The sequence below is a fragment of the Aspergillus tanneri genome, assembly GCF_003426965.1.
Source record: "Aspergillus tanneri strain NIH1004 chromosome Unknown AapTan_7_pilon_pilon_pilon, whole genome shotgun sequence".
Classification (NCBI taxonomy): Eukaryota; Fungi; Ascomycota; class Eurotiomycetes; order Eurotiales; family Aspergillaceae; genus Aspergillus; species Aspergillus tanneri.
In genome coordinates, this window is record NW_022984634.1 from 1,946,010 (window position 1) to 1,969,982 (window position 23,973).

Below are 23,973 nucleotides of genomic sequence, written 5' to 3' on the forward strand. Positions count from 1 at the left end.
GGTATTCTCACGTCGACCGGAGCGCAGCTGTGGAAATTCTGACAGAGAAGGAAATACAATAGAAAATAGAACAGAAAATCGTACTTTTTTGGCAATAGGAAGTATGCTGTATGTACGATGACCGAGATTTCATGTCCGACAGGTTCAATGTACACTCCTGCTAGCTTGGCTGGCACGGCTAGCACGGCTGGGGGTTGTCCGGGGCTCTTCCTCTTCCAGGACATCGCTGAGACGTGTAGGATGACGATGTCGAGGAGTCACTGATTCCCACCCACTGCCAACGCCCCATCCCGAACCGCTATAATCCACGGACCCTTGTCCGTAGCCTGCATACGATGGCCCGGAGGATGGAGGCATGGAAGTGGGTACATACGCGCCTTCACTGCCATCCATAGATCCCTGCTCATATTCATCACTATCCTCAGACATAGCCTTGGGATAAACAATCGGGCGGCCCTGCGGATTGCGGCGATAGGTACCATACTCTTCTTCACCAGGCTCACTGCTGCCGACGTATGACCGATCATCATTTTCAGCAGTAGGGCCGGCTGGATATGCACCCCCCTGGTCAAAGTAGTGACTAGTGTAATGTCCGGTTGCTTCTGCAGTCGTGGTGGGCGGCTGTGGAGGACCTAAGCGTTGTACATCCGACTCCTGGTGAGCCCTTCGACCTTCAGTAAATGGGTCGGTCTCGGTGGGTGAACTAGGAGTCTCGTCGTAGTATTGTCCTTCCGAGGTCAGACCGCCAGGTTTTCCGTTGCCTTCGCCTCCAGCGTAGGGGCTTTCTCGGGTTGGGGGACGATTCGAGGGATTCTGCCGACTTGGCAGACCCTGGATCATGGGTACCACTTGCACACCTCCCACTAATGTAGGCTCTCCATTTCGAAGAGAATTGGTTCGCTCCCTCTCTTCTTGCTCACGACGCCCTAGCTCCTCCCAAGCTCGACGGGCTTCGTCTTTGGATATCTGAAGCTCCCGGCGCATATCTCTGAGCAAGTCTTCGGCTCGGATTTTGTCATTTTCGGCTTTCTGGGATGCCGCCAGAGCTTCCGAGCGTGCCTGACGCTCAGTCCGTAGCTGCCGCTCCAACTCGGCTTGGACTTCTTTTGCTCGTTCTTGCTCAGAACGGGTATCAAAGAACCATCGCTGGAATTTCCGCTCAGATGATGCTCGCAAGCGCTGCAGCTCTACAACTGCATGGAAAAGATTGGCGCCGGCAGCAGATAGATCCGTGACTTGACGGGCCATCTGCTGGCTGATCGGGTCACGTTCCAACGCTTCATTATTTTGTTCGAGCTTTCGAATCCAGTACCCTGTCAACCCTTCCCAGTGCGAAGATAAAGTTTCCCATCGTTCGAACGCGTGAGGAAACGCAACACGACGTACTTGCTGCTGCGACGGGGGGGCGCCTGGCTGACCAGGGTGCGAGGAATGGGGTTGCGGTTTGGAGAGGCCTGGTGCACCTTGGAGCGGCTGCTGCTGCTGTGGAGCCGAAGTTTGTTGGGACTGCCCTCCAGGCGCCTGAGGCGGGGCAGGAGGTCGTCGAGTGGCAGGAGAGTGTCCTGGAGGTTGCTGAGTGGCGGAAGATGTTCCGCGAATGTCTGATTTATTTTCGGCTCCCGGAACTGCTCTGGGAGCTGCGGTCCTCCCTTGAGATGTCCTGTCTCCGGCAACGCCAGCAGCAGTATAGGCTTGAGCCTGCGACTTGTCTTGTGCTTCCTGCCTCCGGCGCTCGGCTTCTTCCTGTTCCCTGTTTCTAGCCTCCTGCTCTGCCTTTTTACGAGCTTCCCGATCTCGGCGCTGCCGCATGATATCAGTCGGGGTCCTCACTCCACTCGCCGGGTGAGGGTTTACAGGCACAGGGCCCTGGGATGCTCGCGCAGCCCCATTCTGTGTGCGGCCAGTTCCCCCGAGCCCTGCGGAGCTAGAAATCCCAGCCATATCAGCCATAGAGGCATTCACTTCCTCCCAGTCTAGTGTAAAAGGGACCGGCTTTCGAATCGCTTCCTCTAGCGCCCAAAGAATCGCCGACGCTGTAGGTGGCGAAACACGGGTAGACCTATGGGGCCAGTATGAGCTGCCTCGTAGACGGGAGTGATCACCGTGTGCCTGGTCGTCGTCTTCGTCGTCGCCTTCTGTTTGTGCTTCAGAGAGTGCTGGGCGCAGCGGAGAAGTTCCAATATACGATCTGAAACTGATTGAACCAATACAGGAATGGATTCCTCGATCTGCGATGGGTTCACAAGAGGGCGTCCCGAGGCATCTACCGAAACTGCTCGACGATGAGAGAGACGGGATGTTCTTCTCAATGAACGGGTACTCGATTGAGTACTTGAAGGGCGACGTAGGGTGTGATGGGAAGGGTCAGGGACAGTGTCGTAAGCAGCCTGCTGCTGGCGTTGCCGTGAATGGGTCGTAAGTGTTGTGGGGTCGTAAACTTCGTAGGTCTCGTCAAATGCGCCGTGGGTACGGGGAGGCACCGCTGAGGATGAGAGCTGAGATGATGGTGGGAATTGCGACGACAACGTGGAAATGGGGGTTGACGTGCCTCGATTGAAACCGAGCAAAAACCCGAGGCGTTTGGACGGCGGGTCGAGTTGTCTACTACGTCAGAAGGGCTGAGGTGGCTCGAACAAGACTCTAACTAGCAAGAGCCTGGACTCGGAAACAAGACGAATCAGCCTTTGGACAGTGGTAAGTAGTTGACGGGGTGGTATGTGGGTATTAGGCCAGAAGAAACAGTCGATGGGAAAAGAAGGAGCATTTTTCAGAGGGGAGAGAAAATGGGATGAATTGAAGACGCAGTGGCTGGTCAAATGAGGTCGGGTTGGCTGAGGAATTGCGATGGCTGGGAGACAACAATGCACCAGGAACGAACGTACCTGGCAGCTAGCTCCTTACCAGACCGCCACGAGCACTACAACAGGGCCCGTAGCAGTCATCGACCAGAGCTGTAGAGCTCAATGGCCTGAAAAGCGGTGCTTCAGCTGGATGTTGCCAGTTGTAATCGAATTGGCGGAGTCCTTGGATAAGCGACCGGCCAAGGGAATAGAAAGGCGACAAAGAGGGAAAGGCTGGCGAGATCACGGGGCCGCCCGATCGATCGTTTCCGACTCACTTCCTCCTCTAACTACATATTGCCTCTTCGTACTCCGTACTTAAGGAGTACTCGGCTGCCGATTTACGGCTCATACTGCATGATTGAATCAATATAGAAAGAGCGCTGTTGATTTTTCTTTCACCTCATTTGTTCCGGGTGGATACATGTCTTGGTAGAGAGTACACACACCTTTTTACCTGTCGCCTCTCACATCCATCTAGACTATCAGGTAACGATGTAGAAGCCTATGGATACAAGTAATGTTTTATTTTCTGTCCGCAGTTACTGACCGCCAGCTTACTCTATCCACTGGTGCGCTGGCAATCCTGGATGGATATTTGGCATTTGCACCTTCGCTTTTGACACCCTAGGTATGCCGTACTTGGTGAGGGATCAGATCGCAAGCCGTCTTGTTCACAGTTCTAAATAATAACGCAATTATGGTCTAGTCTGCGGCACGGACGGGTTGAGTTGAGGGGTTATCGTGCCTGAACCACTTCTATTTTAGGCCGACCAATTCCATATTCTTCCTTGGAACGAACCATTGGACCTTATCCAGAGGCTCGATCACTGGTTCCGCCTAATGCGCACCGAGTTGATCCATCCCCAATAACTACCCGTTTACCAACCCAGAGTATCTCGGAGGGAACCTGATCAGCATCTTTCACAGTCGCACACTGGCACGGTACTGACAGTTATGAACAACAACATGTAAAATGAAAAATGTATCCTTGCTCATACCACTGCAGGGTGAATTTCGAGCCAGTCAATCCCTGAAATCAAGGAGAGGCCTGGATATAATAAACAATCCTGTGCGGTTGCAATCCGGATCATCGTTTACCATGAAATTAATGAGAGAAATTTGGGAGTTAAAGAGCATAATACGAAAGCCCGAGGACCAGCCAACAGCAAGGGTGACTTTCTTCTCGGGTATTAATTGGGTTCTGGGAAACGCATCCAGCCGTTCCGGTTTCACAATATATCGAAATGCCTTGCTGCTTGCTTGTCTCAAGTCATTTTCCCGGATATCTGGATCGGCACTTCCTGGCCAGCACTGTCTCCTGTGTCCTCAGTATCATCAAGGGCATCGGTTTTTTTTTTTTTTTTTTTTTTCCCCTTGAAGTCTCAGCAGTCCAGCAAGCTGCAATGTTCTCCTAATATTCGATACAGAAAAGTATGAACTGCGGTCGCCTGATGCTAACATCGTATATAATTGTAAACAGTGATTATTTGTATTTCTGGCTACCATATACAACCTGATATGCAATAGACTAATACGGATGGCTTGATGCATTATAGGGAATGCGCTGGGTTTCTGGCCCGAAAGCACCTTGCAGGGCATGTATGTGCATTTACCGAAGAAGGTTGCAAATAAATCCGACGAAGACATAGATCTGGAAGACTCATATTTTTGTTCCGCGGAAAATGAAGTTAACCATTGGAAACCCTCACGCATCCTCGACTTGCAGGACTGAATTCCGTACCTAGATGGAGGTTATACCTGTATAGTGCTGCTTTGATGATGCGTATTGAAAGTATAATATGGCGAGACTTCTAATGCATGCACACGCATTATATCAAGCTCTTCAACTCTACATACATAGGCATGCACAGGGCAGGAATGTGGGATATGTAGCTTCTTTACTTCCCAGGTGGTCTGGACACTCGCATTTTTTTCATCCCGCGCTTCTAACGTCACTAATTGGGATCCTTCATGGCCACAAGGGCTTCCTACTGGTTATCGTTAACTCTAGCTGAAGTTCTGTCTACATATAATGACGTGGAACTTTGGATACATCATCTATGGCACGGCAGCTACGACCCGATCTGGACAGGTCAAATGTCACTAGCTCGAGGAAAGTTCTAACTATCAAAGCCAATGTGTCGAATCCACCGATTTAATCAAAGTATTTCAATACCTCCATAATCAATGCAGGCGTATGTATACCACTAGAAAGAGTCTCCTGCCGTGTGTCTTCTAGGAACGTTCTTTTACAAATTGGAAGGGAGAGGGAACCCTGCATTTTCAGTGGAAGCCAAAAATGCAGGTAAAAGACATGGTTGCAAAAAGAAAAGAAATGAAAAGAAACAGACAGTGCACCCCTGAGATTAAGCCATCCTCTGTGGGGAAAAGCGTGTAGGAGAGGCGAATCCCTATTCCAGGGACAAGTACAAGAAGAACCGGCCAGGGACAGGAAATTCCAGAGTCTTAGGAGTTGCAATTGAGACCCAGCAACCAGCATGGGATTCTGGAATGCGGGTCTCTCAGGCAATATACTCCTATCGCGGGACAATGCAGGTCATCCAAGCATCGCAGTCAATGATGAGGAAGAAGATGATATTGAAAGACTACCTATTTTAAGTTGTACGGCGTGAAGTTGTGGCTTGGTTTAGGCGTTGGCTTACCCTCCTGTCTTTTGTGGCTTTTTTGCAAGTTCGAGATGATTGATCGACATGATCGGCCACCATCGCTTCCCATCGGAGACTTTCCAAGCGTTAGCTGACTATACTGGAAGCATCTGCGGAGGTGACGATAGAATAGTCCGCTGCTTCCCATGAGGCTGATATCTCACTTTTGAAGTCTTCAATCTCGGTTGACTTAATTCTGATACAAGTTTGAAACCTAGCTTTCATGTGGAGATTCAAAAAGAGTGGAATTATGGACTCAGGTCTATATGCGCCATAGCACTGTGCCAGCATTAAACCGATCTTGTAGCACTTGCTGAGCAGGATCAGGTTCAGTTTATGGTACGTCGGCAGCGGTGCTGAAAGCTTCACCCCACAGACTCAGAGTAATTAATAGCCAGGTAAGTCAATAAAATGTGTGTTGTCTCTAGCAAATATTGGTTCCTTTCCTAGGGGGGTGGTGTTTTGCAACGAAACTACTCTGGACCAGCCTTCATCTATCTCACCTATAGAAATCTGGCTTATTTATGAGCCAAAAAAGAAAAAACAAAAACAAAAACATCCCTACCGGCGTCCCGCAGGAGGTAGCAGGCTCATTATAAACTGGGCAAAGTCCGATCTGAACACCCCGCTATGTCTAAGTTACGGATCGGGTTCCGGAAGTCTCCCTTGCTCCAGTCTTCATGCTCCATCCACCTTACGTCGCCACCATCCCTACGGAAGGGGACGATGTAAGGTCTGATAGGTCATTGGTGTCTGTGCCCTCGGACGATTGAGCTTTGTTTACACCACTGTGCATTGGCATGCGTCGTCTGCCTTCCCCGGCCTAGCCACCAACGTACTGCGTCAGTTCCGGCCCTAGAGAGGTATCCATTATTTTTGCCAGGGTATGTATAAACATATCTATCCCCTTCTCCCTTGACATTCCTCCTGGCGCACTCAACCCTTCTCATCCCTCCTTGTGTCTATTTACCAGTACTCGATGGTTTCCATCCATCTCAATCTTCTGGTGAGCGTCTTGCGTGCCTGAGAATACAACCTCTAGCGATTGGAATCAAAGCCCATGGCTACCGGATATCACTACTCCCCTAGCGAATTCAACGCTTTCTACAAGGGGCGAAACCGATCACAGACGACAGTCTGTATACCGGCACCATCCCCACCAAAGAAGCGGGCTTCCTCATACTATCCCGCTCAAAGGCCGGAAATCGTCGACGAGGCAAACCCGGATCCGTTCTACCTTGAGCACTCACTGTCAAGCGACTCGTCTTGGGGCTCTCTGCGACGCGGTATTCGCAATGTTCCATTCAGTGGAGAAACAAATCAATATTTCATGCTATCCACCGTAAATCCCGGCCCAGATCTACCCATTCCTACCAACAACCGCGGAGAAACAGCGAGATCTCACACAAATATCAACCGATCGACACTGTCAGTTGTTGAGCTAGAACACCAGCTAGGCCTCCAAGAAACTGCTGGGCAATTTCGTGCACCAGAGTCCTGCCACGTCAGTCAGAGCTCTCTCTGCTCTGTGCAAACTGACGCCACACCGGACTTGACTCCCAGTAGCTCCTTCTCTTCTAACTATTCTGGCCCTCTGCATCCTGACACCATAGTGAGGGGGGGGACAGAGCCACAAGTTCAAGACGCCCGGGAGCAGAAGGCAAATATTGATAACAAGGTGCACCTTTCTTCCACGCCTTTGAACGGATCACGAACGGCCTTACTGCCATCGCAACTTTCAACTCCATCGCGAGATCCACATCCACGAGTAGTCGCATCCAACAACTCAACAGACACGCTTATCATGCCACGAGGTAACAGTCTAGATTCCCCTTCATATAGGGGGAAGCCTTTACCTTCTCTTCCCAACGCTTCCCGTAATAACAGCACCCGGTCGAGCAAAAAGGCCACGAGCCCAAGCAACAGACCGCCAATTGAAGCATCTATGATCTCTCCTCCATGCCGTATTAACCCTGTGACACTCGAGCCACATACTTCTCATTTCGACCAAGCATTGTTTATTCCAGCCAATGACTGTCCAAGTCCAGTTCCCAGTCCAGGTCCTGCGTCACCCTCGTTCGAGAGGCCAGAAGCAGGCGCTTCCACCACTGCTAGGGATAGGCCTTCAACTTCCGCCTCTGAGATGCACTGCGAACAGTCCGTATGGGAGTCAGATTCGGATAATGAAGACACGGACTCAAAGTCGCTTTCGAAAAACCCCATTGACACCTTGAAAAAGGTTCGTAGCCGAGTGCACCTGCGCGTTGCCAAGTCAGCGCCCAAGCTTCAAAATACGTCGGGACAAACACATTCCCATGCATTGGAGAAGTTCCCTTCGATGCCTGAGCATCCACCCGGTGACTTGTCACATTCTTCTATGAGGAGCATTGTTCAAGCCTGCTCAGCCAGAGATGTTTTCCATCCAGCTGCGCAGCACACCTTGCGCCTTGTCGCTCCTTCTACCACTTCTCTTGTACGGCCACGAACTCCTCGATCCCGCAGCAATAGCAATCCACCTAGGAACTACGATATTGACAGATCAACCGCAGCCGCCATCCAGGCCAAGTCCAGGCGCCGACAGCGATCTGAATCGCCAGAGCCGTCCCTCTCCACCGAGAGGGAGAAGGTGTGCACTTTCTGCCGTGATGAACGATCCGACAAAGCCATCCAACACAGTCTAACTCTGGCTCGACCGCCGCTCTATAAGCGAGTGTGGGAATCTTTGCGCGTGCTCGGCTGCCATGGCGAAATAGCCCCTCCACGACCTGGCAAGTCGCTATAATTACCATCATTCTTTCAATCTTTGTTTCCAATTATGAAAAGCAATAAAATTTGATGTTGTTTGTGTCGATCTCTTTGTTATTTTTGCGCAGGTTTAACAAGAAAAGCTAGTTACTTGCTAAAACTCGATACTAATGATGCCTTCCGTCTTTTCTGATAACGGTTGATGATGGTGACGATCCCCGGTCCTCGACGTCTGGGTGATGACGACGCCATGAATTTTCTTGGATTTGCTCCTCCATGATTTATGAGCTCAGCATACGCTGGGAATAATGTCAGCTCACAATGCTAAATGACGCAATGCAACCTACGCTACTATGAATGTCTGATTGATGTCCGAAAACAAGGCAGTGTCCGGAGTTCGTTACGAGTGCTTCAACCGAAGCTACTGCTCATGTCGCTGCAACGTGCAGTGTTCCATATCTTATGCCTACTGGTTATATTTCCTTATGTCAAGGGTTCTCCCTATACTCTCTTTGATGACTTGTCGTACTTTTCCTTACCTATATTTGCCAACGGCTGCCATTCCCTTATCCTCGCAACTCCACACTATCATTTATTTTTTACTTTTTCTTTATTTACACTATGAGCTTGACTCAAGTCAGTTAGGATTGTATCATGGAATCCCAACTATTTGTCGAAATAACTAAATCTAGTGCGCAAGCGCAATCGAATATGCGCATGGAAATGTGATACTATTAGATATAGGTATTAGAATCGGGGCCTGATCCGTATCGTTGCTAGGTGGACTCAGGAACAAAGACGTAGTACCTCGAGCCATAGCCGCGCTTTCTATAGACGTGCACCTAAACTCCCGGATTTTTTCCTTTCGTCAGGGGGCCCTTGTACTATGACGCTAGTTCCGATTCTAGACTATGTCTTTCATGTTCTGCACATCAATCTTGGGATAATCTTGTCTCATTGGGCTTTTGCTACCATAGGTTATTATAGTGAGTATTTAATCAAGCATTGCCTCAGTATCTGGAACGATGTCATATTGGATAAAACAGTCGTAGCGACAATGCTTCGTGTCTAAATATGGACGGCCGTGTACCTGGCAAGCACATTGTCATACTTTCTATACACTATTTATGCACAAAAGCTAACTTCACGCGATGCGGATAGTAGCCGGGCCTTCATGTCCGTGGACAGAAGACCTCAATCGTTGGCTGAAGAATTGAAGTAAATTTCCTCCACGACCCACAATGTTCCTTGCAGTTGCTGTTAGACATCCTAGACTAGATCTGTAAGGCACAGATATAGCACGGCTGTCCCGGCTCAGGAGTGAGACCTGACCTGACCTGCTGTGATATGTGCGTTAATATCTTCGGGGGAAATTACCCGGCTAAGGAGAGCTAACTCTCCTGTAGGCCAACCGCAGGGGGTAGTGGGTGTATATTTCCGGCATGTCCGCTGTCCCCAACGGAGTCGATGAATGCAGGGCCTGGGGTGAAAAACAAGGACGCAAAATCGAAAGTAAGACGATCAGCTCTGTTCCACTGTCCCCGACTCATTTTTCTTATACCCCTCATCTTTCATCTGCAAAGCGTCCATATTCTCCTCCCAATGCGAAACCATAACTCTATTCTCCCATTTCGAAACAGCCACATCACCCTTCCTCGCCAATTGAGTCTCTGGTTTCTCATCCTCGCCACCCTCAAGGGTCCCGAACACGCTCTGAACACTTAACTCCTTCATGCCATCTGGTAAAGCCTCAGGATTTCCTCCCGCTTCGCCCGTTTCGTACCCTCGTCCAATCCGTTGTCGTTGTCGTTGTCCACATTGCCCCTCACAGAGCTGGACCCCTCCGTGCGCTGCGGTAGTTGTTTCTTCACCACAGCTGAGGATGCCCGACTCTCGTAGCCACGAATTACCCCTTCGAGAATTCCCAGTACAGTCCCGGCTCGCATTCCCAGTTGCGCACCCACGGGGAACCCTGCGTCGAAGCCGCGCTGGACGTGTTCGCCTTTCGAAGCGGAGATCCCGTCGCGGTACCCGGCTGTGACGTGTTGGCGACGGAGGAAGGGGAGTTCCGAGGGTTCAACGGTAGAGAGGGGGTATTGATCGCGGGGTGGATTTTGGAGTTCGGTTTCGTGTGGTGGCGAGGAGCCGAAAATGTCGTCGAGAGAGCTGTTGGTTGCGGAGGGGCGAGATGGTGAGGTCATTTTGCGATCGTCGGAGAGATCGGACGACAGTGTGCAGGGGGTGTGTGGAGGTTGTGTTAATTTGATTTGGTGTGTTCCGTTGCGGTCAGGCCGGGGGATTGTCCCTTCGTGGGTAGCTGACTGATTTGGGCAGGCGAGTCGATTCGTACGGAGTAGAGTTGGGACAAATTCTTGCAGGGCGGAAGTTGGATGTTGTCCCGCATTACTAAAGTTTGGGTTATAACCATCGTGCCTTGAGGGTATATTTATTAGTCAACAGCTTTCTGGTTGTTCAATTATTAGTACTTTTGGAACCAAAAAAAAAATTATTATATTTAATATAATTATTCGTTAATCTGCATGATCTAAACCGAATTTATAAGGTGGTAGGTATATTCAGACACCCTCTGGACAGAGGTACTTACATATCTTCACATCTTATTCTCTTGCGCTGTTAAGAGCACGGATGGAGTTTGACTCATGCTAGAAATTCTCTCAGGAAGAGGATTTTGATCGAAAGAGATAAGTTGACTCAACTCGTAAGTTGGAGTGACAAGATTCGACAATAAGGCATTTACTGTGATAATAGAACTAAGAATTCTTCAAAAACTACACGGAGGATAAACTCCTACTTCTAGAAGGAATATAATTAATTATTTATTTCGAGGTCCGTGGGAAATGTGAACGCACTGGCAATTTCTGAGGGACAAAGATAGGGAAAACATAGCCTATATTATACTGCTGCTCCCGTTGTTTGTCCCCTTTTATTCTTCACATCTTTCGAATTCTTCCTCTTCATCTCCAAAGTTTTCAGATGGATGTCGTCTTTCTATAGGCCTTGTTAAATACCATCTATTCATCAACAAGGCTATCTTTTTGAGCGAATTTCGATCACCTGGACTCTTTCAGGCCGTTGTTTTGTAAAATCTTGGTTGATCAGGCGATCATCACCAACCCCCACCAAACCACACTGTACGGAGTAAACCGGGTGATCTCTGCAAATGTATAAATAGTAGGCTTACTATCAACTACATCTTACACCTAAGATTCACTTGATTATTCATGTTATGGCTGCGCGGTCCAGGTCTCGGGTTCTGCTTGCACTGGCACTTCCTCCGGTCGTTGCCGCGTATGGCACCCATAGATTTCTAACAACGCTCGAGACAAAGTACCCGGCTCAACCCCCACACTCAACTAGTAGTGTTGCCCTGGGTATTCCTGCCAACCCCCCAACCCAGCACTGTGCCTATGTCGATGTCTATTCTGCTCGCGTACCCGTCCGAGCGCTCCAAGATCGTGCGAAACGGTTCGGATATACTGACAGTTTAAGCACGAAGGAAGACCTTTCCACTGTATGGGCCCGAGTACTGCTCGGAACCCGGCTGTTTCGCGCACAGTCCTCCATTGTTGGTCTTTTCAGCAACGGAAAATTCGATCCCGGTGATACGGGCGACGCTCCGGGCGGGTTCTCTTCTGATCCCGACACTGGAGCTCCCCGACAGCTTGTGAATGGGCTTTTGTTGGTTGAACGACCGCCGTCGAATCAAGACTCACATGGTCTGCTGTGCTCATGGAAGATGGCAGATGGGCCACGTAAATTCTTTGAGAATATTTCTTTTTGGGGGTATCCTTGGCGGTTGATGTCGGGAGGTCGGCATGAAATGAGTGTCTCTGAGCCGTTTGACGGAGAAGGGGAGAAGGCACGGGGCCCTTACGTTGAAGTCCGGTTTTCTTCTGCGCATGATTTTGAGACTTTTCCGTCTGAGGGGGGAGTCGAGAGCCAGAAGCATCTCCCAGGTTGGGTAGCGAGATTGCATCGTGGCTACGCCCGACTTTTGTTGGACATTGCTGTCCGGGAGCTGGAAGGGAGGGACAACGGAAGGAAATTAATGAGATAGTTCAGTTTGACTTCAGATACACAGGCTATGTTTGTCTTTATTGAATTTTTCTGGTACTTCTGTTTCTTATATCATTGGTTCTTATTTCCCGGGTAACCCACCAAAAAAGCCCTTCACTAGAAGGACAATAAGTGAATGTGTTATCAGACAAGGACTTTTATATGGTAGGTGACTTTCTTTCACCCAGTCTCCATTTGAATGAATCTGATCTTACGAAGAATCAGTATATCTTTTCATTGTGGATAAATACGGGAAAATCCAGTTATTGAATGGCCCACTCTGAATAGAATACATGCTTTTATTTTCAACTTGCAGGAACTCTGATTTATTACACTCCACACTGCCAGCTGAAAACATTCCCTTTTATCCTGGGCAAACTTGTCATCAGTTCCAAGCTGGACTATTTAAGCCCCTCTTCTGCCTCTATCCTCTCTTCTTTCAATCATCTCTCAGTTTCAATTTACTTACATCCTCTCAATCTTCATCTTGACAAGTCTCTACAACTACTTGCCTTCTTCATTAGGCTTCCTATGCATCTATTTAATAGCTCCCGACTTCATAGCTAGATAGGCTGGACTGATTAGTAGGCTACAGCCAATCAATAGTTTTGTTTGTTCTGTTGTTGCTCCAGTAATGCGCTGTGAAAGACTAAAATATGTGCCTGGCGGTTCTCATCCAATCTCCATTCAAACAGAATGATTATGTAAAACCTATTTTGACACAATTCAGAGTCACGGTGTGCTTCCCGTAATCCTATTACCCCATTAACTGCAGGAGACGAAAGATATTTTGTGGAGCTCATGCTGACGCCAGATATATAGTCAAGCAGGTTCTCTTCTTGTATAAAGCCCATCCCTGATGCGGAGGCGATGCTGATGGTTGCGAGACGGAATCTTTGGTCATATTTCGGACCTCGACATATAGACGGAATGCACTATGCTATAAGCATTTGTAGGAGCGTGGATTGGCAACATAGATTGTCTCCTTCTAAATTGCATACTAGAGGATCAATCAGCTACGCTCTTGGAACTGGTAGACTCCCAACCCAGTACAAGTATCTGTTCCACTGATTCGTCATTTTTGTTGGAAATCAGGATGCCTAAGGCACCTTCGGATATCCTAGTCCCGCAGCGATCTGATATATCACATTCAGAGGCTAAGGGACACGTAGACATAAGGAAGCGTTTGTCTACGCTCTCTCGTAGATAGATGAATAATACTCACCATGCGATACTAGATCGCACGGTAGTTCCAATATACTATCCAGTCACCGCTATCCTAGCACCTCACGACGTACCTTTTTCCCCTAGAGGTTTCAACAATTTTCAAAGTTTCCTCTTAAGCTCAGCCCGTGAACTTCTCGTAGTGGTCCAGGATAGTGTTCAATAGGAGTATCGTCACTCGGTGGGGGAAAACAATATTTGCCGGTATGTAAGTACTCGCAGACGAATTTAAAGATCTCCTCGATGGGTTTGTCTATAATGATCATGTCATCACTGGAAGGAGTGGAATCACCAGCTTTATTCTGCTTCCATGGAACTGCTTGATTCCCAAATAACCCAGACTAGAGGGGAAAAAAATCCTTTCTACTACGGCCCACCTCAAACTTGGGAATTTGGGTATTGAAAACGCTGAATCTTATTAGGCTAGTACATTTATCTGCAGGGAAGCAGTCATACCTGCAGTCTCGCCGTCCCATGTTGTGACACCTACTAAATTAAAAGAAAGATTGGGTTTAAGTATCCCTTTTGAACTATCAAAAGTTAACGGACATTCTGCGCCGAAAATAATGGATGGTAAAACTAGGCCTGGGGGTACATGCTAATAAATTCTCTTCCAAAGTTGTCATGATCCAGACAGACACTGTCCCAAGCAGTGCGAAATTTGGGTCTTTAAATATCTCAAGCGGAATTTCACCCTTCTATGCATCCTCTTAAGGACCCTACGGGCCGAATTATTGCTGGGACGTGGGTGTATCTACACCTGAGTCTCTGGGAAAGATTAAAGGTGTACTCGTTGCGGTCGTTATTAAACTAACTAAATATAGAATACATCATACATGAGGAATTAACCTTGATATGTCACCAACATCATATGGCCTGAGGATCTGTAGACCATCCAATAGATCGTATCGACTCATTGGAACTGCTCTTCCATTGGAATATCATTTCTCTGACTTCCGCATCACGTTCATTTTTGGTCAACTTGAACCTCAACAATAGAACTTGGGCCAGCCATACCCTCAGGTGCTGTGCAATGACATTCGTACTAGATTCGTACCCGCGGCCAAATCCGAGCGCACATTGTCGCGCATCGTCCTTTGAGACTAGGTCCATAGCTTCCAAAAGGAAGCTCCGGTCTGCAATGCACGCTGGAGAGCTGGCAGTTTCTTCGATCAAGGACAAAACGCGGGAAATAAACGTTCCGTAACGAGACGGGGTTTCTTTATGGAAATGTGGGAAAGGCAGTAGCAAAGTCTGGAGTTGGAGTTTAGGGGGCAGAATTGGAGGGCAGCGGCGAGTCCCATTGTTCCATTCCACTGTTCGCAATCCATGTACATCTGCGATTACTCTTTCCAGGGTCGGCAGAACTTTGGCTCTCTGGACTGGGTCACTCGCTTGTAGCGCTGACAGCATGGTTGTAAAAGGCTCCAAGGATACTTCGATGCGACTGTGCACACACTTGAATGGATTGCGGATGAAGACTGCCGCACGCTCAACAATTTCCTCTGCAATAGCCTCGTGCGTTATACCATTGGGCACCTTGGAATTTATCCCGTTTTGAAGTATCCATGACAGGGTATGAGAAGACTTCGTTTTTATTTGAATGTCGAAGAACTCTCTCCAGTGACCGCCTGCGTTCGTTGTTCGCCATGATCGATCTTGCTCGGTCAGCTTGCTGTTAATGTTCCGGAGCTTCATACAGTCCAGGTAGCCCAATGCCCAAGACCTGTGTTTGAGAAGGTATCCCCGAGGGAGGTACTCAGACCACAGATCCATCACTACTTCTATTAGATCTGCTGCAAAAGGACCGAAGTCGGTGACAGACAGCTCTTCAGATGTAAGCTCCAGCGGAGAAAGGAATTGATGCATCCAGCGGTTGTGTTGTCTGGTTGACTCTTCGACGAGAGGTAGCAGGGTCTTGTAGGTATACTGCTCAAGGTACTTCCCTGGGAGTTTGCAGTAGGCTGTCTTGGTGAACAGTTCGAGCAGGGGACGTTGAGAATCAACCCTTGGAAGCTGCGCCTGTTCTGATTGCAACCATGACCCTGACTCATTGTTCTCGCTGGGCGAAGCTGCGTAGGATGCAAACGATGTGAAGACTTCATAGGCTTCGTCCGCGTCATCGTATTTTTCAAGAACGCTGAGTAAAGCTGTGCAAACCGTCACTCGTACGTCAACATGATTGCTCGCATTGAATAGATCTTTCAGAGCGCCAACTATGAAAGAAGGAGACATGCCGAATTTATTCTCTGCTAGCATTGTACCCAGCATCTTTACTGTCGTGATTTTGATACTAGCGTTTTCGTCCTTTGCCAGAGTTTTTTGCTTCCGAAGTGCTTCAAAGATGTAGGAAGTGAAAGATCGCATGGTCAACTCTGCAGTTTTGCGGCTGAGAGCTTTCGGTAGTGACGAAGGGAAGGCCATTCGATGCCACGAGGATGCCTTGGGGAATAGCTCCAGCGCTTTCATCCCCAGAGTCGCGGCCAGTTGGGGCTTGTCGGACCGCCGCAAAAGTGCTATGGTTTTATATGCACATCGCTGAACCAGTGGATATTTTGGCGACGTGCTTTCAAGCTCATCAAGAGTTTCCAAGAGGGAGAGTGAAAGCTCATACAAAAGGTTAGGAGGTACCACTCTTACCAAGCCACTAAGTACGGAAAGGGCTGCATCCGCTGCTTCTCCCTGGTCACCAATGGCGGCCAGGAACTCGTAGTCGAGGTGCACTGGCGGATAACGCAAAATATCTGAATCTTCGGGGAATGGTTTGGACAGAAGCCGTTGGGAATTGCGGGTTAGATTGTTGAGGAACAAGAGGGCAGATACAATGAGAGCTTCTCCATGTTGAAATGAAAGTCTCTGAGGGCCATATTTCGGCCGCCATATATTGAATGCTTTGGCTTTCATGGTCGATTGCCACGCGTTCGGATGAGAGTACGCTAGGATTATAGCCTCTAGAGATCCTTGCTGCTTAATGGCAAAGAATTGATGCTGCAACAGTGTCTCTTCCCAGTGATCTGGTGACGAGCGGCGTATGTCTGTTGAGCGAGGGTCCCATTCAAAGCTCAGCGAGTCGTGTGACATCTGAAATATGTCCAGCGAGGGCATCTGCGGAGGATCAATGATTCTCGCAACTTTATGCAAGCTTCTAGACCGCGCAAAGGAGCACAGATATGACCTGAAGCTCTCTGTATGCCCCGCGGAAGATGGAATTTTCTCTGAGTAGTGCTTCCATATCTCCAGTATTCTTGCACTTTGTTCTTCCACGGGCCCCTCCCCTATGTAGATCTCGATAGCGAACTTCAGACTGTCCACGAATGGGCCAATCCGGTGATCCTCTTGGTTGATTTTCTGGAGGATTGTATTTGCATCGCAGAAGACAACCTCCCTGACCCTCTCGGTAATAAAGCTGCCAACTTCCTTGGACTTCATCACTGCCATCGTCCATCTCTTCGAAGGAAACAAATACTGAAGGGGCAAGCCTCGAGGCAAACCCTCTGGGAAAGATGCAGTCTGAGGGTTCCGTAGCAAGCGTTGTCTGGCCCAAAGACAATCTCGCTGCTGTGCTAATGAGTCCAAAAGCCTCAGCACTTCAGTTGTTTGTTTCTGCGGGCATCGGATATTTTCAAGTGGTCCGTCTAGTCTTCCCCAACCAAGGGATTCGTATCCTTCGGTAATGCCCACACTTTCGTATTCTAATAGAATAGGAACAAGCTTGTCGAACAAACTCGCCACCACTTCCTTCTCAGTTCCTAAACCACGTTGACACAAGAGGTCGACCGCATCGATTCGGTACGAAACGATGAGTTTGAGCAAACCGCCAAATTTGCCTTCTTGAAAGCTTTTGTACCAGGGCTCATGCAAGACTAACAGAGCCTGTTCTATAAGATGATGCAGTACTGCATCCGCGATGCCCACATTGGCCTCAAGCTCCTCTCGGGATGACAAATGGCGTAACGTTGACAACGCCACACAGGACAGGACGGATGCGACACCTGCCTCATAGGTTTTACTTGCGAGTGACGGTCCCACGAACTGTAAGAAAGGTATTCTATTAGCAAGCGCGAAAGCCTTGAGGGAAGTATAGGATAGGGTTACCGGGTCCCTCAAGAAGCGCGATGTCCAATAGATAACGTCCTTCAAAATTTTGACATCCTTGCTCATCACTGCGATACTGATTGTAAGTCTTGCCCACTGAAGTCGATCATTGGCGTCGCGGGCTTTCACTGCCTTTAGTTTGACATGTTCGATGACTGTACAGAACACAGACTCGTAAGATTCCAGTCAACAATAAGAACGGATCGACTTACATTGGAGTGTCACTGAACCGTTACCTGCAACCTGCTCCTTGTTCGTAGACTCCAGATGGACCTGGAACAGACTCTCCTGAAACGAAGACGAGTCCTCTCCAGCCGGAGGCCGGTCAAATGGAATGGTCGTGAGTAGGCATTTCGTTGGCGACAGTCGTGCTGCGCGCTCAAATAACCACCTTGCATCCTGTCCAGAAAGAGACATGAGAAAAGACGTATTCCATGGCAAAAGCTCGTCCTCGTTCTTCGATGGTGTTGGCTGATCGAGATCGATCTCAAGGCCTCGCAGGTGCTTGCATATGATCTTGAGTAAGGGCAGTTTTGCCTCTTCGACTACATACGAAAATAATGTGACGATGCAAGAGGTGAGTTCTGTTTTCAGCATCGTCCCGAAAATCATTCGAAGCAATATCTCCAAGGAGTCCTTGTGAGCCTTTTGTGGTCTGGAGGGATGCAGTGCCTCCCGATGACGTGCAGCGCGTGCATTAGAAGATGACTCTATATAAGCGGCCGGGAAAGCTGCCATGCCCCAAAATCTTATCAAGCCGTGTATGAGGGGGGTCCATTCATGCAGATGCCGTTGGGAATGGTCCAGGACTGGTAAGACCCGCTCGAGCAATGCGAGTATCTGGTCAAACGGCACTTTTAAACGCCGAGCTATGGTAAGAGTTTTGCCAATGCAGAGGATCTGCGTATCCCAAGAAACTGGGGAGGACATTGCTGACTTCCCACGAACACTCTCGATAAGATCCAAGGCGACTCCCATTGCCGGTATGGGAGCCTGCCACCCTCGAGAGATTTTTGGTTCATAAGGTTCTGATGATGTAAGAATCGCGGAGAGATGACTATGAAGCAAACGTCTCCGCAGCGGAGGATAGGCTGGGACAGAGCCGACGACGATTTCTCTCAAAAGTGGCATGTGAGAATTGAGTAATGCCCGGATTAAGGGGTTGATAAAATCATCGGGTCGGTCGGTGGAAAATGCTTTAACCAAAGTGGTATCGCTGGACGCGTTGAACAGCGGTGCTAGATCATTCATTCCTAGAAGCTGTCGTGAGCTGCTAGAACGGACTTGGGCGGATGCCGATTCAAAAAAATTCGGAATCAAGAGCTGAAGAAGCGCATTCACCGCTTGCGATTTGGAAGCATCTTGGGCGTTTGAGCACACGCCGATTGCTCTTGCAAGCATCTTGGCTTCTTGAAGGCTAAGCTCCTCGAAGATCTCCTTCAGACACGTTGTGCCTCCAAGCGCATTCCAACCTTTCTCCCACCAATTGTCAGTTTTCATGGCACATTTAAACACGTTAATGCCAGCCTGGCGCACACCACGCGAATACCTATCACGCAGGGCGCTCTGGAGGATGCTAGGGAATCTGGAATGGGCAAGGAAAAGCCATATGGTGAAGATCTTGGGAGTGATAGCTCCACTATGGACACATTTTAGCAGATAACGGTTGCTTTCATAGACCTGGGCTTCAGAAACCTCCTCTGTGAGAAGCGAGCGGAAGTAATCCACCGCCTCCTTCGGACCGAACCCTGTAGTAAACACCATTGAATTGGCAGCCATGTTAGGTTCGGAATAGCTGACGAGAATTCATGGCTAGCCTCGGGGGATGAACTCCTTATATATACCCGTTCAGTCCACGCTGATGACTCATGTATGGAGGCTTAGTGCCCACCACAGAGCGGGCATGTGAGATCTGACAAGTGTTGGAAGCATGGAGTCTGGGATTCAGGGGGTACGGAGGCACCCACGAACTAGGCTAAGTTAACGTGACTCTCACTCGAGCGGATCACCTCTCCCGATCACCAATATCCCTACTGACTTCAACCACCGAGATTACCATCAAAACGCTTATTTAAAATTATATAAAAATAAGAATAAAATCAAGCATCTTTATTAGGACATTTTACCCGCGTATGGCCTACTATGTTACATGTGGAGCACCGTGGTGGTGCACGCTTTCTTGGCTGCTCTGTATTTTCCACCACTGCTTCAGCTGCTTTATCCGCCTCCTGACCACGCCTCTGGCCCTCTTCTCCAGTAAGACCTCCACCTGAAGCTATATAAGTTCTCTTGTTGGTACGTGTTTGCTTTGCAATAGTGTTAGCAGCTTCCATTTGACCCTTTTCATAGCCATGAAGCATTGCTTCCTCCATTGCTCTTTCACACGCTTTGTAGACTTGATTTAATGCAGAAACAAGAGGACTTGGAGGGCTTTTTGTACGCTCTCGCCACATTCTTTCAATAAGAGCTGCCTGCTTATTTAATTCTTTGGTTGTTTGAGGTGTTTGAGCAGTCCAACTAGATGATCCGTCACTGCTTCTGCTTGGTGGTGGTGATGATATTGCAGTATTAGATAGAAGTTGCAGCTTGTCTAGCACTCTATCAAGTTTATGTGGAACTAAACCCGCAGCTGCAAAGCCTGCAGCGACAGTTGCATTAAAGACCTTTGGTCGTATCTGAGTGTAGGCGTGCAGAAATGACTGTTTGTCAATATGGTTAATACCTAATCCAATAAAGCTCAGTATCTGGTCACCGTATGCACGCTTCAAGGGCCCAAAACAAGTAATATCAAGTGGTTGAAGCAGGTGGGATGAATGAGCTGGAAGATAAAGAGGTAAAATCTTATTTTCAGTGCAATAATAATCAAATTCTGCACTTGCATGGCTTTTATAACCATCCAGTATGAGCAATCGGTATACACCCTTAACCGATGCTTTAGTATGCTTATCAAATATCTCTTTAAGCCAAAGAAGACCTAGAATATTGTTGGTCCAGCCATTATCACTAACTGCAATCATCCAATCAGGCGGTATAAGCTTATACCAAGATGCTTGGTGTTGTTTTCCAGCTAGTATAATCATTGGTGGTAGTGTACGACCAGTTGATTGAATAGCTTCAATCACAGTAACCCATTCTCGATTTCCTGGTTGTATTGCACGCGCGCGGGATGAGGCTTGGCCAGTAACTACCTAAATGCCAGAGTCTTGTTAGCAGCTGTATTTCTATAGAAAAAAAGACAGTGGCAAACCTTCTGCGTAGCTATCTGTCCCATTGCAAAACCAGTCTCATCGAAGTTATAAATATCTTCATCCAAAATTCCATATTTTGCAATCGTGTTCTTTACTAATTGAAACCAGTCATTTAATATCTTTGGATCCTCAGTAAGTGCGCGTTGATAGTCATATCAACGCGTATATTTTGATCGAAGCTCTGGGTGGCGCTTAATATACCGAGAAACCCAGTTTATTCCAACTGGCTTTTTGCATAGAACACTGGCCATCTCCCGTACAGTTTGAATCCTAGGTGAAAGGCCACGTTGATCTGCATCAAGAATCCACTTTTTTAAGACATCTTCTTGTGTTTTGGCGAGTTTTTGGCGATTTGGAGTGGAATAAACGCGTGCAAGGCGACCAGATAAACGGGAGGCAAGGGGAGAATAAGGTAAATTATAAGACTTTGCGGCAGCTCGGATTGATTTTATTTGATTGCATTTTAAAGCCTCGATAGCAAGCTTGATTCTATTCCCCCTTTCAAGTGTAATATCGACTGCTTTGGTGGCCATTTTGGTGGTTGAAAATGATCAAGAATTAATGAAGTGGTTTTGGTGATCCGCTCCAGTGTGTGATCCGCCCGAGTCACGTTAAAGAAATCTTGCTTTGTAATATAGCCCTTAATACTTATATATAAATTGCTCCAATTCATCACTGTATGCCCGGGAAAGAGGACTAAAAAAACCAACATTAAGAGGCTGCAAACTGTGTGTTCAATAAGGTGGATAAATAGCTAGAAGAATCTTATTTGCATCATGGAAGTTAATAAACTTTATATTAATATAGGAGCCATAACTATCAAGAATTAAAGGCCGCCGCGGCTGACACTTCTGTATGTTGTCAGGTAGAGTAGATCCTCTTAGGGAGTCAAGAATCAATCTTCTGATCGCTTCAGATCATCACTTTGACAGAAATCAACCCGCAACTTTACGTTCTGAGCACGTGATAGAGGTTGCGAATGGGCTGGGGATATTGACAAACAATCACTCTCATTAGGCTGTAACGCCCCATGAACCCAGCCTTGCGAAATTAAGCTCCTTTTGATTTAGGACATTCTAAACAGTGGTGACCTAACGGCCTCTCAGATGCTGGATGTAGCTGGCTGCAGCAAGCGTGCTGCCCTTTCTTTGTTTTTTGATTATTACCCTTTTTCGGAAATAACAAAATCCAAGGCTACCTAACATTTCGCATCTCACCTATCGCAAATTCCGTCTCCAATGGGCTTTCGGTGCTATCAGGGAACTGGTGGCCGCGTTCTTCCGCATCAACCTGTCCAGTCTCAAGTATCAACTTCACTATCGCCTCATGCCCAGACTCTGCGGCATAGGTTAATGTTGTTCGACCTTCAGGGTCTTTTGAGTCCAGATCCACCTGTCCAGTTTCAAGTAGCAGCTTCACTACCGTCGCATGCCCGCCCTGTATGGCACGGTATAATGGTGTCTGATCAAAGACCCTTTTGTTCACATTCTTCACATTCACCTGGCCCGTCTCAAGTAAGAGCTTCACCACCGCCTCATGTCCATGCTCTGCAGCCTCAGTCAATGGCGTGAATCCGTAGTAGCTGCTTGCGTCCACATCCACCTGCCCAGTTTCAAGTAACAGTTTCACGACCGCCTCATGCCCACCTCCTGCGGCGTGGGTGAATGGTGTGTAACCTAGCTCGTCCTTTGACTCCAGATCCACCTGCCCAGTTTCAAGTAACAATCTCACGACCGCCTCATGCCCCTCTTCTGCGGCGTGGGTGAATGGTGTGTAGCCTAGGTTGTCCCTCGACTCCAAATCCACCTGCCCAGTTTCCAGTAACAGTTTCACGACCGCCTCATGCCCACCTCCTGCGGCGTGGGTGAATGGTGTGTAGCCTAGGTCGTCCCTTGACATCAAATCTACCTGCCCAGTTTCAAGTAACAGTTTCACGACCGCCTCATGACCACCTCTTGCGGCGTGGGTGAGTGGCGTGTAAAGAAAGTCGTCCCTTGACTCCAAATCTACCTGCCCAGTTTCAAGTAACAGCTTCACCATCGCCTCATGCCCAAACTCTGCGGCACGGGATAATGCTGTTCCCCGAGATTCGCCTCGGCGTGATCGTGTCCGCTGGGGCGAATCTTTCGCCATCATGTTTGCCCCTGCCTGGATAGACTTTCGAGCTGTGGCAATTTTCCCATGTCGAGCAGCCCATAGCAGTGCTGAAGATTCAGAATTCCGAGAATTTCTTCGATATAAGTATAGATTTAGGACGCTGTAGAACCGTTTGTTGGTTTGCGCTAACGAGTTAATATCTCTTTCTGCCTCCAGGAATGTGACTAATAATAGTAGTAATTCCGTTGGCAAATGAAGAGACATTTTAGGAATTCGAGGACAGTCGGAAATGTTGCCGCCTCCATGCATAAATCGTGAAGGTAAGGGAAAGTTATGTCTGAGAAATAGCTTTGCTGGAAACACTGCGGGGATTCTTAGACGAGGAACAATTGTTTTGTACTTTGCTTCGGCAAAAGGAGGAGTTGGTGCGTAGTTCTAGTTCTGCTCCCATGGTTTAGACTCCATAGATTGAGATATGTGGTCGATGTGATTAGGGCTCTGTGCTATCTCTAACAAGCAACCACAATCCTTGGAACACCTAGTTAGCTTATTGGGAGAACTAGGTTTTGACGGAGCTTGGGAACAAATGAACGTCGCAATAGGTAACACAAGCCATCTTTGCCTACCAGGGTTAACTCTCTGCAGTATAAGCACAGCTTTCTCTATTATGACAAGCAGGCGTAGTACGAAGGCTGTGAAACATAGGGGAAGAACATGGGGGAGGTCAAAACGAGACAGGCGGGAAGGCAGAAAGCAGACCAGCGATCATGCCAGATCGCCAGAACTGTCGAACGAAGAAGTGGTAACTCACCACTAGCAACTGGGTTATTCATCGAGTACCCACATTTCTTTGATCTTTTGTATGTAATTAGGGGTATGTGACGTAACCGGTAAGCGAGTCAGACACCTTTATTGCATATAAAACGGCACTTTTTAGGACGTCAATATCTCAACCCATATTATAGCTATGCTGCTAAT

At 48.2% G+C, this 23,973-nt stretch overlaps 6 protein-coding genes across 6 annotated transcripts; 2 read left to right on the forward strand and 4 right to left on the reverse strand.

Moving 5' to 3' along the window:
• Positions 1 to 144: 144 nt before the first annotated feature.
• Positions 145 to 5,556, reverse strand: ATNIH1004_007236 (uncharacterized protein; the record flags this gene model as incomplete). The annotated part of the gene is made up of 3 exons (XM_033571861.1): positions 145 to 2,135; positions 2,333 to 2,601; positions 5,507 to 5,556. 3 exons carry the CDS (start codon positions 5,554 to 5,556, stop codon positions 145 to 147), a joined length of 2,310 nt encoding a protein of 769 aa, XP_033425176.1.
• A 1,013-nt stretch (positions 5,557 to 6,569) lies between these two features.
• ATNIH1004_007237 (uncharacterized protein) lies at positions 6,570 to 8,291 on the forward strand (the record flags this gene model as incomplete). Its single annotated transcript, XM_033571862.1, has 1 exon — positions 6,570 to 8,291. The coding sequence occupies one exon, from the start codon at positions 6,570 to 6,572 to the stop codon at positions 8,289 to 8,291; it is 1,722 nt and encodes a 573-aa protein (XP_033425177.1).
• A 1,484-nt stretch (positions 8,292 to 9,775) lies between these two features.
• YAE1 (Yae1 family protein) lies at positions 9,776 to 10,455 on the reverse strand (the record flags this gene model as incomplete). Its single annotated transcript, XM_033571863.1, has 2 exons — positions 9,776 to 9,993; positions 10,038 to 10,455. 2 exons carry the CDS (start codon positions 10,453 to 10,455, stop codon positions 9,776 to 9,778), a joined length of 636 nt encoding a protein of 211 aa, XP_033425178.1.
• Positions 10,456 to 11,501: 1,046 nt separating this feature from the next.
• On the forward strand, positions 11,502 to 12,332 carry ATNIH1004_007239 (uncharacterized protein; the record flags this gene model as incomplete). The annotated part of the gene is made up of 1 exon (XM_033571864.1): positions 11,502 to 12,332. The coding sequence occupies one exon, from the start codon at positions 11,502 to 11,504 to the stop codon at positions 12,330 to 12,332; it is 831 nt and encodes a 276-aa protein (XP_033425179.1).
• Positions 12,333 to 14,422: 2,090 nt separating this feature from the next.
• Positions 14,423 to 19,429, reverse strand: ATNIH1004_007240 (uncharacterized protein; the record flags this gene model as incomplete). The annotated part of the gene is made up of 3 exons (XM_033571865.1): positions 14,423 to 17,587; positions 17,651 to 17,805; positions 17,863 to 19,429. The coding sequence occupies 3 exons, from the start codon at positions 19,427 to 19,429 to the stop codon at positions 14,423 to 14,425; spliced, it is 4,887 nt and encodes a 1,628-aa protein (XP_033425180.1).
• Positions 19,430 to 22,092: 2,663 nt separating this feature from the next.
• On the reverse strand, positions 22,093 to 23,034 carry ATNIH1004_007241 (ankyrin repeat domain-containing protein; the record flags this gene model as incomplete). The annotated part of the gene is made up of 1 exon (XM_033571866.1): positions 22,093 to 23,034. The coding sequence occupies one exon, from the start codon at positions 23,032 to 23,034 to the stop codon at positions 22,093 to 22,095; it is 942 nt and encodes a 313-aa protein (XP_033425181.1).
• Between the last annotated feature and the right edge of the window lie 939 nt (positions 23,035 to 23,973).